The following is a 16,219-nucleotide window of genomic DNA, read 5'->3' as shown; positions in this document are numbered from 1 at the left end:
CTGAAGGTTAGAAAAAATAAACATGAATAACAAAATGTGGCATAACTTTTGCACAGGACACGTTTTATATTTTAATTTATTTTTCACAAAAAACATTAGCAAATAAACAGTAACTGTGCATTAAAAAGTGCAGACGTGTGTTCTCCAAGAGGACGCATACTTTCGCAGATAACTGTTTAAATACAAAACTGAGAATAATAAATGACTTTAAATCAACTGATTTCATACAAATGTATTTAGGTTATTTCATTGGAAGATGTACTTTTGTACTTTTAATGTTGACTCATGAAATGTTTTCATGTCATTTAATTTGAAATGTAATATTTCTGTCACAATTAATAATGTAATTAATAATGTATATATGTATGCATTTATTAACATCAAAGCATTTTACTCCAGTTTAAATATTATTATTTGTGCTGTATTTATACTCAGTCAGATATTAGCAGTTAAATTCAATTTAGGAATCTGAGGCTAATATTAAAAAGCACTAACTAAAAAAATATATATATGGAAATACAGCTCTGAAAATTTGCATGGTTGCATGAATAAAACAGGTTTCTGCTTGAATTTTTCAAACAGTATAGGTGATTTTGTTTTCCCTCCAACTGCACTTACACAGCTAAACTACTGTTTCATTGCAGAATAAACTCAAGTCTGCTTTGGAGCCTCTACAGAAGAATCTGAAAGTCTTGAAGAAAGCTAAACAAGACTATGACCAAACAGCGGCTCACATTAAGGTGAAACATCATCTTGAATTGTGAAACATGTTGCTGAGGTCATGTTTCTGATGAGTGTCCACTTCTCCTGTAGGTGGTAAATGCTTGTAGATCATCTGTTAGAGTTTGTGTTTCCTAATGGTCTCTCATTCCAGACGCAGGCCCAGCACACAGAGAGGCAGATAAAGGAGGAGTTTGAGAAGCTTCACCAGTTTCTAAGAGATGAAGAAGCAGCAAGGATAGCTGCACTGAAGGAGGAAGAGGAGCAGAAGAGTCAGATGATGAGGAGGAAGATTGAGGAGATGAATGGAGAAATATCATCTCTTTCAGACACAATCAGACACATAGAGAAGGAAATGGAAGCTGAGGACGTTCTGTTCTTACAGGTAATAGTTGCTTCGCCCACATACAGAATTGTTTTGCTGTTTTATGTCTTTATTGCATTGATCATTTCACCATGGCAAATCTCTATTTTCTAATGAAGTTTTCAAATCTCCAGAAAAAGAATGGATAATTAAATATTATAAATCCCCTGAATTTGCACATTAGCATTTGTATTTGTTGTATTTTGTTCTCTGTAATCATATATTCTCTATGATAAACTTTAAATAAGTAGTATTTTCCCTCTCAGAACATCAAGGCCGCAATGAAATGGTAAGTGTATATATTATTTACCTTTGTATTGAATACTTATTATAAGTTAATTAATAGACATGCATAGAATTATACTATATACTATCATTAATATTTATACTCTACACACTATTTTCAGGGTGCAGTGCACACCCACGATTCCAGACGTGGCATCAGGCATTCAGATTAATGTTAAAAAACACCCTTTCCAACTTGACCGTGGTGGATGTTCTTCTGCACAGTAAGTTTTTATACTGTTCTGCATACAAAGGGTTTATCAAGGACCACTGCATTCAACGGGTAAAAGTCAAAGACAACTTTACTGTCATCCCCTCTCACCATAGGCATGTGTTAATTGTGGAACAAAATATAGTTCCTCTAAAACACTGTGCTACAGATCAGAGCAGCAGACAGCAGTACCTATAGACAAAAAATAAAAACATATGATAAACTGTCCAGCAATTGTATACAGAACAGCAGAAACTAAACAGCAGACAGTGGACAACAGAATGGAAGAAAAATAAACAACAGTGAGTCCATTGATCATAAGCATATGTACCTTCTGCTCTTTTAACATTGGCACACTTGGTATCAGGAAAAAAATGTCTTGCGATCAATTATTTCTTCTTCACATTGAAAATATGAGAGAAATCTAGCCTAGAAATCTAGTAATTGAAGTAGATTTAGTTCAAGATAGCAAAAAACCCTGAAAACACCCATGTCTACTGTTAAGGCAATAATGAAGTTTAAAACAACTGGAGCTGTAGTGAACCTGAATGAAAGAAGAAACATGTTTATTTTATTCCCAAGCTCAGTAAGGAGGGTGGCTAGAGAAGCAAAAAAAAGATTTGAAGAAGGGGGTCACAAGCATTTTGGGTTCACCAAGCATTTTGCCACACCCATGGCAACAAATGATTTGGCTGGCATGCCAGAAGAAAGCTTTTTCTTGCATCTAACCACAATTGTGTCAGGAGTTCATTGGATCTCAAATCTCATCAAGTGTCATATGAGAAGACTCAGAGCTATTCTGTCGGAAAACAGGATGCGCAAAGTACTAAATGATTATTACACATCTGGATTTGTAACATTTTTTTTTCTAAATATACATTTTCATCATCTAAAGATTATTTTTTTTTTGTCACACCTCTATTAGTTTCTGCCCCCTCCCTGCCTTGTAATCCCTCCAGCTAGTCACTGGTGTCTATATTTTGTTTCCCTCAGCTAGCATTCAAGTTTTTCAATATAATTTTCTTTGACATTTGAAAATAACAAGCTAAAAAAACACAAATTAAATTATTCAAATATTTTCTTTGTCTGGCTGTAAGCTTTGGTATAAATCAGGGGTCGGCAACCCAAATGTTAAGAAGAGCCACTTTGTCCTTTCAACAAAAATCAAACCACCTTGGGAGCCTCAACAATTTATGTCCATTTTACCATCTTGGCTGTAAATATGTCTCAGTATGTGCTGACGTACTAGTATAGGATAAGAATATAATATAAACTAAAACGTAGACCTACTTTGCTCTGCCTTAAGCTTTAGCTCAGCTATAGGTGCTTTTCTCGCATCTCCAGCAGGAAACTTTTTCTCAAAAGTAGAATAGTTTCTCAATGTCTCCCAACTTTTGACTTTTTTACGAGGCTGAAGTCGCTTTTCTTTCACCATTCGGCGTCAGAATGTACCTGCTGCACCATTTAAGGTGGAATGGGAAAATTCAAGAAAATTTTAGAAGCTGGCAAATGAGAAACTGACTTCAGCTTTGTGACTTTTTAGCATTTGACAGTTTCTCATTGCAGATTAAACGTACCAGGAAACCAGCTGGAGTGATTATAAATGCAAATAAGTTCATTTATCTCCAAATCATCAATGTTCGTCTTAAATCTTTCTCTTTGCCTTTTCATTAGCTACTAGTTACGCAAGACTGTCTGCGTTGCTGTGTGACCAGCAGTCTGCACGCCAACCTTCAGGGTTAAAGGGTGAATTGGCAGCTATGCATTAACTAGAGCGTTTAAGACCATTTATTGTGACAACTGTGTTGAATGATCAGCAGAGCTTTATGTTACTGCAAAGGAGGATTATTTTATTTTTACCAAAAAGTCTAATTCTGCTGTGGAGCTGCAACAGGGCAGTAAAAGAGCCACATGTGGCTCCGGAGCTGGATGTTGCCGACCCCTGGTACAAAGCAAGAATGTTTTTTTTTGTTTGTTTGTTTGTTTTTTTTTTTGCTTTAGCATGCTAACTTGTATCAGCAGTCATCATTAGCAGATGGAAGATTGCTACCTCAAACCCAATGTGAACATAGAAAATCGAAATGCATGCTTTTTGAATATGAAGTATTTTAGTTTGGTTTTTTGCTATGGTTCAGAAACAGCTTACACCAAAGGGAAATATTTCAGCTCACAATGATTTCTGGGCAAATTCTGCTGCTGAAGCCGATACTGCTGAAGTCACTTGGTCCATCGCCCCATTGAGGGCTCATCTAGCCCTCTTCACTTGAGCTAATAAGATGATTCTGAGGGGAAATAGTGAGGCCAAGTGAGTGAGGCCTTCTTAAAACCAATCTTAAAATGGGCAGGTAGGTTTAAAAAAATAATGAATTTGAAAAAAGCCCTCCATGCACTGCCTTCTTAAATTACCTTAAAATCCTTAGTTTACCTTAAAGTGATGGAGACACCCCATCAACTTCTAACCCTTAACTTCAGTCTTTTACAGAATTTCACACTAGTTGATAAGGCCAAAAGAGGTTTTAATTCATAATGAGTTTTGGCTACAAAAACATGCTCATCAACGCTAGGTTACATCTGACCTGTTTGTATGTTTTGCACACACATAAGAAACTCAAAACCTGGGACGCTGAGGTTGGAGACACTGATGACTGGGCAGTGGGTGTTATAACAGAGTCTGCCCTGGAAAAGGGAGACGTTGTCTGGGATGCAGTGTGCGGTCTGGCCTATAGTAAAAGAAGAAATAAATATTTGGTACGTAATCCAGGACAGCCAGATCGCTATTTCACACCGAAAAAGAAACCACAGAAGATCAGTGTGCAGCTGGACTGGGACGTGGGCAAAGTGACATTCAGTGATGTCCTAACCAGTACCCACCTGCACACTATAAAGCACAGTTTTACTGAGAGGATGTTCCCATTTTACTACAATGGGTCTGATTGTCCACTGAGGATCATAAAGATAGCAGAAAATGATTGTCTGCTGTTATAAATGCTACCAAAGTGGTTTAAAAGCAAAGCTTTACACTACAATCATTAACAATAGAATAACACTTTCCGTAATGCTGTCTTTAAACGCTAGCTTTAGTCTGTTCCATGTGAAATGTGCAATGCTGCATGCAAGAGCCAGTAATTTCCAGAATAGGGTAATAATATTGTGTTAAATGTTATAAGTCTTATGTACCTGTACATGCTATTGGCTTCCCTGCTTTAACACACTTGACTCATCTCTTCAGCTAAATAACAAGCCTTTTATGATGTTAAACTAGGTTAATAAACACAATGTAGGACCAGGATTGGAAAACCTCGACATAACAAAATGCCCAGCAGACGTACCCAAAAAATGAATAAACACTTGCGCAGGACCTGGTAGACCACCACAGCTTCAGATCTGAGAAAAATCACAGTTGTTTCTGTCCATCCTTCCACTGTGAAAAGACAACGCAGCACTATAAGTCTGAAAGGATGTGTAAAAGAAATCAAATGAAAATCAAAGAAAGAAGCTGCTGATGTTTTCAGAAAAAGAGTCCAGACATCAACATCACTGAATGTGTTTGAGATTATGTGAAATGTGAGAAGCAGAAGATGCTTCTAAGACTGAACTTTGGAAAATATTTGAATATTTTTTGAAGATTCTCCAGGATAGAACAAAAGCTGTAATAAAAGCAAAGGATGAATACACTAAACACTGGGAGTTTTGATATCAAATGAAGTTGTTGAGTTATTTTTGTCAAATGTTTTTGTCTGCTAATGCTAAAAAAGGAACAAATCGACAGTTTTGACTGGTAATAAAATACATTATGTGTAATCTTTGAATTTTCTACAGTACAGTATGAATTATATAAATGATGTTTTCTGCAACATATTGTTCTAGTTTAGCATGTTGAAACACTATATTAACCCATAGCATCATGTAAAGCTCATCAAGCAGATAAAATAGAGGAGATCTGTCTGGAGTAGTGACCCACACACATAGAGAGAGACAGACTGACCCAACACACACACAAACACTGGACACTTTGGAGCTGAATGGAGCTCTGCTATCAACACCTGCATGATTACACAAGTGTTTTTGGGGCAGATGGGTCACAGTCACTCTGTGGAGATGATTTAAATACATAAAGGAGACATTCTGAAGATCTGAACTGCTGAACTGACCATAAAACAATCTGACTAAAAAGTCTAAAACATCTCCACTGTAAAACCGTTATGTGCAAGTGTTAAGGGGTCATTGCTGTTAATTGGCTTTTGATTTGCTTGTTAAGACTCAGGCATTGCCATTTACATGTACATAGTGTTTCTTGAACTTTGTATGCTCTTCTTGTTCAAAACATAATAAAATTATATTTCTATTGAAAGGGCTTCAAGGAATTTTATCACCTAAAATTGTATGCAAAATTTTAGCCACACTGGCCAAAATCTACTTTGTTGATTTTTGAAGTAAAAAGAAGTAAACACAACCACTGAAGGGAACTATTGTGGTGTTGATCAGTCAAAGTGTCAGGTTAGAACAGAATTTCTGATCGAGAATGCTCATTTTTATTCAGGACAAGGCGGAAATGCCACATCATAGACACAGAAATAGCAGGGAGGTCACCACCCACCACCCATACACTCCCACTTCACAGTTAAAGCACTAACTCACACAACCAAACCCACACTTCAACACTGAATGACACAAGTAACACATAACACAACTCACACTACAAATAAATCCAACAACAGCAATAACAGTCACTGTTTAAGGGAAGCACAGCCAGTGGTAAAGCGCCACAATATGTTATTTTATATTTGATTTACTCAAAAAATATAAAATACACACTTAAAAATGATGGTTTTTCAGGGATTCTTTAGAAATGAAAATGGTTCTATACAGAACCATGAACGTTCAAAGAACTTTTCGCATTAAAGAGTTCTTTGCATCGTGAAAGGGTTCCGCAGACTGATGGAAAATGTGCTGTAGATGGTTCTATATATAAGCTTTTTGAAAAGGGTTCTATATAGCACCAAAAAGAAAATTACACCTTGTCAACTGTTAAATATGGGGGGTGTCTTATGAATACTTCCAGAAATACCAGTTTATGTATTTCTGCTATTCAATTATGAAATAACATTTGCAAACAAATAAATAAATAAATAACAATCCTGCAGAGACTGTGTTTACTTATCTTAATAGATCCACAAAACATGTTATTTGGCAAGGGTAGCCAAGGGTTTTTGTACAAATGTACATAACACTGCATATACTAGGAGATTCTTGCTACTTAATGATGCTATTGTATCGATTTCAACCCTGATTTCCTTGATTCATGTATTTGGGATAAACTTTATGTTCCATTTTATTACTTTTAGAGGAGAAAAAAAAATATGTGGAATGTAAATGCATGATAATAATAATAATAATAATTATAATAATACAATAAAACAAATTCTATACTAAGCCTATAAACTAGATATAATAGTTAGAAGAACTTTTGGCTAAGAAGTGTGAGATGGGTGAATTCTGGTGTCCTCAAGTTGAGTTAACCCAAGTAAATAAATGCAATCAGTTACCTTGACTTTAGGTTGAGCTGATTTCTGGTTTTATACATTATGCCAATTTATGCTACACGGTGGCACAGTTTCTCATAAATGCATAAACTGTGGACAGCTCAAGTGTATAATTTGGGTATATATACATATATTTAATACTGTGTCTCATTAACTTTACATAGTCCACTGTACTGGCCACTGTACTGGTGTTGTAGATATGGTTTCTCTGTACACTTTTTAGAACAATAATCTCTCATATGTACAAGATAACACATAAATAAACAGAAGACAGTTTAGTTTGGGAAAGTATGTCATTTTCTGGAATCTCTATAAATTGTACTCCGATGATCCGCAGTTTTCATAAAGCATGCTTGTATTGTGAGCTAATGTGTTCAAAAACATTTCCATCCTTGTTATCCGTACGTTCTACATCATTATGAAGGTTATGCTAAGCAATACACAGATTAACCCTATTCTGCTTTTACTGATACTTTCATGGGTAAGATCCTCAGGGGACACAGTAAACTCATATTATTGAAAAATGGTAAAACTCTCTGAGTAAACGTGTGTGTTATAGTGTGCAGGTGTGTGTTGGTTAGAAGATCAGTGAAGGTCACTTTCCCCCTGTCCCAGTCCAGCTGCACTCTGACCCTCTGCAGCTTCTCTGTAGGTGTGAGGATGTGATCCGGCTGTCCAGGGCAGTGTACCAAATATGTATCACTGCTTTGATGGTAGTACAGACTAAACATCAAACCCAGGAAAGAAAATCCTTTTCTCGGTGCAGAGTCTCTGACCACACCCAGTTCCCAGTTTTCACTGTCTCCAACCTGGACGTCCCAGCAGTGTGTCCCCGAGTTGAACCCCTCAGAACCCAGAACACACACGAAAGTATCAAATCTCTCTGGATTATCAGGAAGTGATGGTTTCTTTTTTCTAAATTCCACAGTAGTGAGATCTTCAGACATGTAGAGGGCTGGATGTGCAGTGTTGGGGTTCAGAGTAACAGGGGCTGAGGAGAGAGAACACAACATCATGTTCAGCGTTTTTCCACAGTACATCATTAGACTTCGAAATAAAACTAGAGAATTTCTAGCCTTAATGTAATTCTTAATCTAATATCCTGTTATCATTTTACCTTCATGTATACATTATGTCCATCTCATGCAAAGAAATCAAACCATAGATGTCCATAAATTATGTGTAATAATGAGAAATGACACAGGGAAAAAGTATTGAACACGCTTACTGAAACTGATTTAATACTTCGTACAAAAGCCTTTGTTGGTGATGACAGCTTCAAAACGCCTCCTGTATGGAGAAACTAGTCGCTTGCATTGCTCAGGTGTGATTTTGGCCCATTCTTCCACACAAACACTCTTCAAATCCTCAAGGTTCTGTGGGCTTCTTCTATGAACTCTGAGCTTTAGTTCCTCCCATAGATTTTCAATTGGATTCAGGTCAGGTGATTGGCTGGGCCATTCTAGCAGCTTTATTTTCTTTCTCTGAAACCAATTGAGAGTTACCTTGGCTGTGTGTTTGGGATCATTGTCTTGCTGATATGTCCACTCTCGTTTCATCTTCATCATCCTGGTAGATGGCAGCAGATTTTTATCAAGAATGTCTCAGTACATTTGTCCATTCATCCTTCCTTCATTTATATGAAGTGTGCCAGTGCCATATGCTGAAAAGCAGCCCCACACCATGATGTTCCCACCTCCAAACTTCACTGTTGGTATGGTGTTTTTGGGGTGATATGCAGTGCCTTTTGACCTCCAAACATGGTGTGTATTATGGCATCCAAAGAGTTCAATTTTGGTCTCATGTGACCAGACTACATTCTCACAGTATTTCACAGGCTTGTCTACGTGTTGTTGAGCAAACTTTAAACACACTTCAGCATGCTTTTTCTTCAGCAATGGAGTCTTGTGTGGTGAGCGTGCATACAGGCCATGGCGGTTGAGTGCATTACTTATTGTTTTCTTTGAAACAATTGTACCTGCTGATTCCAGGTCGTTCTGTAGCTCTCCACAAGTGGTCCAACTGGTTTTACCCATCATGAGATGTTTCTTGTGTGGCACCTTGGTAATGAGACACCTTTTTATAGGCCATCAGTTGAACCAGCTGATATTAATTTGCACTAAGTGGCAGGATTGCTTTCTAATTACTGATAGATTTCAGCTGATGTCATGACTTTCCATGGCTTTTTGCACCTCTCTTTCCTCATGTGCTCAATACGTTTTCCCTGTGTCATTTCTCATTATTACACATAATTTATGGACATCTATGGTTTGATTTCTTTGCATGTGTGGATTGGATGGGTTGTTACCGACATCTGGTGAGAATTTCATGTCAATAGCATCTTTAGAAATATATTTACTTAGAAAATTGGTGATGTGTTCAATACTTATTTCACCCGCTGTATCTGTTGACTGTGCTGCTGTGTTTTGTACTTCTGTAAAGTACAAAATACAGAGATACAAAGATTTGGCTTCAGTGGATTCCTCCTGAAGTGTTTTTAGAAAGAGGAATTCCATTAAAGGGGAAGTTACAGATTTAAGTTAATCGTTGCGATAGAAGTCATTGCAAGTGGTTTTATGTGGAATGATTCATTTTATTTACTGACCAAAACCACCAGTGAATCTATTTGTGTCTTCTAAGTTTTATATGTAACACTGATGATGGTCAAATAGTGGTAAACCTGAACAAAGAAAAGTTTTCTTTGTGGACTGTTTTAACTGTTTTAACGCCCTGCATGTATCTCTTCAGTATGAAAGGATTAAAAATTTATGTTTCAGTCCAAAAGCTTTTCAAACATATCATAAAACAGTGTCACACACATGAAGACTTGTAACCACTTCATGTAATAGCTTTCTGTGAGGCATTTAATGCTTCAGATCTCTGGTTTCTATAAAAACTGTTACAAACTATCACTAACAGATTATGGCTCAGTTATTCTGAAGAACATAGTTTAAGTATTACTAATTAGGTATCCCCATTTTTTTTTTTAAATCCATGGAAACTAGAAACTGGTCACTTTTGTTCCACTGACAGATTTTCATGATTTTATATAGAAAAAGAGCTTTAAAATTAAACCGTGCAGAATCAGCCAACAGTGCAGAATCTAAATCATATCTAGACCAAATGTGCTTGAGATGTTATTGAAAGCATTACTATGATTATTTATGATATATTTATAGTCAATTATCTATGATGATTTCCATAAGCGTCACGTTTTATTCAGCATGTTGGGTGATGATGGGTCAGCTCAGGTTTCAGTTTCAGACAGAATGTTCTTGAGCTCGAAGCTACATCATACGATGTGGTTCGGGCTGGGTTCGGAAAGAAAGTTCCTGGGTAGTATTTGGGATTGGACCATCATTTAAGGCCAGATTAAACCTCTACTCTCACTGACCAAGTCCGGTAGTAAATACTGATTGTGCTGATTTCTGGCACCATTATTTGTTCTCAGAAACAAAAGAGAAAAAGTTTTTTTTAAACAAATTTATATGTATGAATGCCAGACATCACTTTATTCTGAATTTGAAAAAGAAATGAAACAAATTAAAAGGAATGAATTAAATCTACTCCAGAACTTACTGTACTGGAGAATCTCCTGCATGTTCTCCCACACTCTGAACTTCAGGTTGGAAACATGTTTAGCAACATTGATCAGAGCTCCTGATGTCTCCTCTGGATCCTTTGGTGTGAAATGAGCTCTGGAAATATAAGAACGTGCAATTCATCACTGAATAAAGTTTACATTGTCAGTTTTTCTGTTGCTCCTGTAAAATACATACTTTTTACTACTACTGCTAGCATCACCACTACTGCTACCTCACTGCTTGTTATTATAATGAATCGTCTTTCTCATTTCTACAGATAGTTCTTTAAGCGTTCTTAAGTTAAGGCAAAGATTCTATTTAGAACCATGATTCTATATAGAACCATTTCATGATTAAAATATAGGACCAAAACTGTTACAAGCTTGCCAGAAATCATTTTCAAAAACGTTCTATTTAGAACCATATGCAGCACATAGTCCATCCATCTGAAGAACTGTTTCCCCATGCAAAGAGTAATTTAAACATGAAATGGTTCTATATAGAACTTTGAGCTACACGTTTACACGCATTCTAAAGTCTTGATTTATTAGCAATACATTCATTTTGTAATACACCATGTTGGAGAATAAAACAAAAATGAGTGATGTGACTTTTACTTACTGTTTTTCTGTGTACATGAAATTCTGAAAGGAGAAATAAAGAAAACATTGAACTGAAGTTGCTTTCCAAGTGCATTTCAGAACTAAAACGGAGACACATTTTGATTTCTCAAAATGAGAGGCAGTGGTGTCTCAAAAGTATTAGTGCCCTTTTTTATGAGCCTGAATGCTCAATATGTAGCTCCGCAAAAACTGAGTATAAACGTAAAACTGTCCCTGGTGGGCAGATAGAGTCTGTAAGTTAAAACGTATTACTGATGTATTCTAGAGCCTATAGCAGTTTCACTGAGGTATTAGTGAGTAATTTGGTTACGTAAATCCACTCTCATTTTCTGTGAACACTACATTGCTCAAGTATTTTTGTTCATAGCCATATAATTTACATTAGTAAGCTTATTTTCATATCGATATTGTCGGAACAAAACCTCTCCATTTTTGTCGTTTTTCGCTTTTTGAAAATGCCTGTTGTCCTTTACATTGTGTGTAAATTTCATGATGAATGGACCAAAAGAAATGACCCAAAATTACTTGGACACATTAAAAGTAAAGTGTTTTTTCCTTCTCTTGTAAAGTTACCATTTTGGAGATACAAGGTTTTGTTTTCCGACAGCAGCGATATACTGATTCCAGAAGTTTCCCCACAAAGTACCTCAGCTCCTGCCCTCCTCCTGCTGAAGTCTGTGCATGTCATTCCCACCACGCATATAAAATAGCATCGGGGATTAATATGATTGTCTTCATTACAGTGTTCCAGATTTTCTCCAAAACATTTCACCTGACTGCTCTTTCCTGAAACAAACTCTTGACTGTGATAATTTGGTTTGCTGACATTTGTTTGATGTGACAGCTGTGATGTTGATGTGACAGACTTCCAAGTAAAATGTTGGAACATCAAAACAACTCTTGTCAAACAATATAAACTGAAAGAAATTGTATCTAACATTTTATTCATGCGCTGTCACTTAACAGACTTGAATCATTAGCCATTTTTTCAGTTCAGACTTTATTGTGTTTATTTATTGTGTTTGTGTGTCTGTAACAGAGAGAGCTTTTCTTACCTGTAAGAACGGAATGTCCTCAGCTTCCATTTCCTTCTCTAGGTTTCTGATTTTATCAGAAAGAGCTGATATTTCTCCATTAATCTCCCTAATCCATCTCTTCATCATCTGACTCTTCTGCTCCTCTTCCTCCTTCAGTGCAGCTATCCTTGCTGCTTCTTCATCTCTTAGAAACTGGTGAAGCTTCTCAAACTCCTTCTTTATCTGCCTCTCTGTGTGCTGGGCCTCCGTCTGGAATGAGAGACCATTAGGAAACACAAACTCTAACAGATGATCTACAAGCATTTACCACCTACAGGAAAAGTGGACACTCATCAGAAACATGACCTTAGAACCATGTTTCACAATCCGAGATGATGTTTCACCTTAATGTGAGCTGCTGTTTGGTCATAGTCTTGTTTAGTTTCTATTAAGACCTTCAGATTCTTCTGTAGAGGCACCAAAGCAGACTTGAGTTTATTCTGAAAAGAAATAACAGTTTAGGTGTATGTAGTCTCTCTTATAGTGGGTAGTATGGCCACCAATTACCCAGTATAATGTATGAATTTATATATTTTGTTGACTTTTAAAGTAAAAAAAAGAAGTTAACAAAAAACATTTTAATGCAAATGTTTGTGCTCTGTTACTTTATATTTGCTTATAAAATGGCAGTTATAGGACATAATGTAAGCACTCTGGCCAGGGATGTCTAAGCTTTTGCAAACAACTGCATGGATATATATTTTTTTTCAATAAACCCATTTTAGATGGTCACGTAAACCTATTTTTGAAGGATAGAATGACTTATACTTCTGCAATGTCCATTTACTTTAAATAAAAACCCATAATTAGCAACTTTTTAATTGTAATAATATGCAATAATTGTAAATATTGCAATGTGGAGGGTTCTCACAAGAAAGATCCATAATTCAGCTTTACTCAACTCAGAAAACAGTGTACAGAAAGATTTCACTCTCTCTCACTTGCTACAACAACACACCACCCTGGCAGTTCTTAGCCCCACCCTTCAGAATAAGAGTCCACAGCAAAATTAACCCAGTGAATAAAAGCAAAACATGTTCTGCAACTTAACAAAACTAACATGTGAAAACATTAAACACACTACTTACTGCCTTTTTTAAATGAAAGAACACCTGCATGCTCTTATGCCACAATATTTATATTGCAGAAAACAGTAAAAACATATACATAAACCTGTGCTGCATAAGCACAAGCATGCAGTGGCTTCTGCAGGCCCAACAAAAACGCTGCTAAATGTTGTTTCTGAAGTCATCCTTGTATTTTTGAGCATCCAGCACTGCTACACATTGGTACAATACTACAAGTCATCCATGCTGTCAGTATGAACTAGTCCTCATATTGGTTGTGTGGACCAGGCCCTGAGACTGTGATGTGTGCAGCTGAACTAGAGTGGTGATCTAGTGGGCACTGCGAGAGGAAACAGCAGCCTGGTAAGTAGGCTGACTAAATGCTTACCCCAAGAGACTGGCACTTCTTTTCATATTCCTCTCAGGACAAAGTGGACTCCCTCAGACTGCAACTGACTACAAAGCGGGAGGTGACTAAAGGACTGCTGAGTATTCGTTTCACTGAAACTTGACTGAAACATCCCTGACTCAACTAAACAGGCTAACATTAGCGTGCTGTTGCCGGTTGTTACGTCCAGTGTTTGATTGTATCTCTTTGTGTCTGAATGTTTTCAGGTTGGTGTTGCTGCATGATTGACGTCCCACTTTTCACAGCATGTGATTGGCTGTTCCTGTTGGCGCCAGCTATGAAAGGCCTTTGATGTTAGACAGTGTGGAGCCTAGCACTACTCTGCTCCCCTGGCTGCCCACCAGTCAACAGACCAGTTTTGTTAGCAGTGATTTGCAGGCCTACAGGCACACGTGGGTCAGCGAAAGTACTTTTGTAAATTTTTGATGTCCTTTAAAATAAAGGAAACATAGGGGTGGCCTGCCCTTTTTACTTTTTTGTTTGACCTGTTGCGCTTTGTTTTTTGTAGTGTATGGTGGGTAGTGATTTTGTAATGTTCTTTATTTATTTATTTTTTTTGGTAGATTAGTTTTTTTTTAAGGATCTTTAATTTAAGGTTTTTAATTTTGGGCCTTGGGCCTCCCCGAAGTTAAGTTTCCTTTTTGTTTCCTTAAATTTTGTCTTATGTTTATATATATTACATAATCATGATGGCTGGATAAAAGTGCAGATAAATATAAAATAAATTATCCAATAAATTATTAAATCTCCATTTGACATGTTTGTTATTATTAGCTATTAACTAGAAATTCCTCTTTGTTCTGGTCTGCCGTCTGACCAGGCAGTCTCGCTTCCTTATTGTTGCGTCTTACCCCTAGGAGATGTTACACCAGTATAAAGTTATGGCAAAGTTCCATCCTTAGGTAGAATTTTGATCAGTATACTGGATGAACTGGCATACCAACAATCATTAAATTGAACTATACAAATGTGAGGGTCTCACAGAGAGAAAAGAATGGCGGCTTTACAGTCTGTCCAAATATGGTGGCCTTTCATTAACGTCAAAGGCGAGGTTAGGCTCTCAATATATTAATAATTAATAATATCTCTATAGTTCACTCTTATTTTTGCCCTTTGCTCTGAAAGCACACCCACTGAAATACTTTGTCCTCAATACAACTTAACAGGGCAATCTAAAAAGCAGTTGAGACAGTTTACACTGTTCATAAACAAATACTAGAGCACATATCATACCTTAGAGTCATACACAGCTTCATCAACTGGACAGCAGCGGTGATTTTTATGAGTGTTTGACAGGTGACACACCACACACACAGCCTGCTGATCATCCAGACAGAAGAGTTTGAGTTTCTCATTGTGCAGACTGCAGAGCACCTCAGTCTCTGCTGAAGCTGAAGCTGAAATTGAGGCTGTCTGGTTCTGGTTCTGGTTCTGGCTCTCTAGAAAAGCCTCACACACGTTCTTCAGGGCGAGGTTACGGGGAGGGTTCGCTTTGGAGAATCTTTTCCTACAAACTGGACATTCTCGAGATCCTTTAGATTTCCAGAACTTCTTTACGCAGGTTCTACACACGCTGTGGCTGCATGACAGAACAACAGGATCCCTGAAGATGTCACAGCACACACAGCATATGAGATCATCCTCTATCAGTGCGCTTGTAGAAGCCATTTTCTCCAACAGCTGCTGGTCTCTCCTTCGTCTTCTAACGGCTTCTTCGTCGAAGACGTCACTTTCAGTTCCGCGTCCACACTCAGTGCCTGTGGTCCTTTAGAAAGACTGTAAACAACAGTTTATCAGCGGCTCTCAGGCAGGACGAGGCGGCCTGAGGGCGGATCTGCAGTGACAGTGTGAGTTTCGGTTTCGTTCCGGAAGTAGGGAGGGGAGGAGGAGGGGCTTTGGAAACAGAAGATCTGAGCATGCGCAGAACTCTAACTTGAGTCCGCTGAACGTTCTTGATACACAAACTGAGACCAGACTAACATTCAGCACCCAGTGTTTTTCCTGTATGTGAACACTAAAAAAAAACATAAACACTCTTTACAAAGAGGTCTTATAACATTTCTGGACATAAGAAAAAAATAATTAAGAAAAGAATATTTTTTTTTTCCCTTTGCAATTTCTGTTATATTTTATTTTCTTATAGTTCATTTAATTTCCTATATACTCTAACTGCTATTATACTATTTCAGTATTTGTATTAATAGCATGTATTACTATCTGAATAATCAATGGGTAAATGTGGTTAGTACGTAATAATGTTTGAATAATGTTTACTAATAATTCAGTGTTTGTTTTTTTAATACACTGGATGTTATAGGATATTATACAGGGTGTCCC

At 37.1% G+C, this 16,219-nt stretch overlaps 1 protein-coding gene across 1 annotated transcript; it reads right to left on the bottom strand.

Moving 5' to 3' along the window:
- Positions 1–5,599: 5,599 nt before the first annotated feature.
- Positions 5,600–15,751, bottom strand: LOC118823068 (tripartite motif-containing protein 35-like). Its single transcript, XM_036592443.1, has 6 exons — positions 15,116–15,751; positions 12,751–12,846; positions 12,386–12,616; positions 11,329–11,351; positions 10,703–10,821; positions 5,600–8,114 (listed from the first exon to the last, which is right to left on the bottom strand). The coding sequence occupies exons 1-6, from the start codon at positions 15,548–15,550 to the stop codon at positions 7,576–7,578; spliced, it is 1,443 nt and encodes a 480-aa protein (XP_036448336.1). The 5' UTR covers positions 15,551–15,751; the 3' UTR covers positions 5,600–7,575.
- Between the last annotated feature and the right edge of the window lie 468 nt (positions 15,752–16,219).

The sequence above is a fragment of the Colossoma macropomum genome, unplaced genomic scaffold (genome assembly GCF_904425465.1).
Source record: "Colossoma macropomum unplaced genomic scaffold, Colossoma_macropomum, whole genome shotgun sequence".
Classification (NCBI taxonomy): domain Eukaryota; kingdom Metazoa; phylum Chordata; class Actinopteri; order Characiformes; family Serrasalmidae; genus Colossoma; species Colossoma macropomum.
The sequence above is the reverse complement of the archived record's forward strand: the minus strand, read 5'-3'. Positions and strand labels throughout refer to the sequence as shown.

Coding starts and splice junctions, on each gene's coding strand:
- LOC118823068 (XM_036592443.1), bottom strand. CDS start 15,550: ATGGCTTCTACAAGCGCACTGATAGAGGATGATCTCATATGCTGTGTG. Junction 10,822..11,328: donor TTCATGTACACAGAAAAACA/GTAAGTAAAAGT, acceptor TTATATTTCCAG/AGCTCATTTCACACCAAAGG. Junction 8,115..10,702: donor GCAGGAGATTCTCCAGTACA/GTAAGTTCTGGA, acceptor CTCTCTCCTCAG/CCCCTGTTACTCTGAACCCC.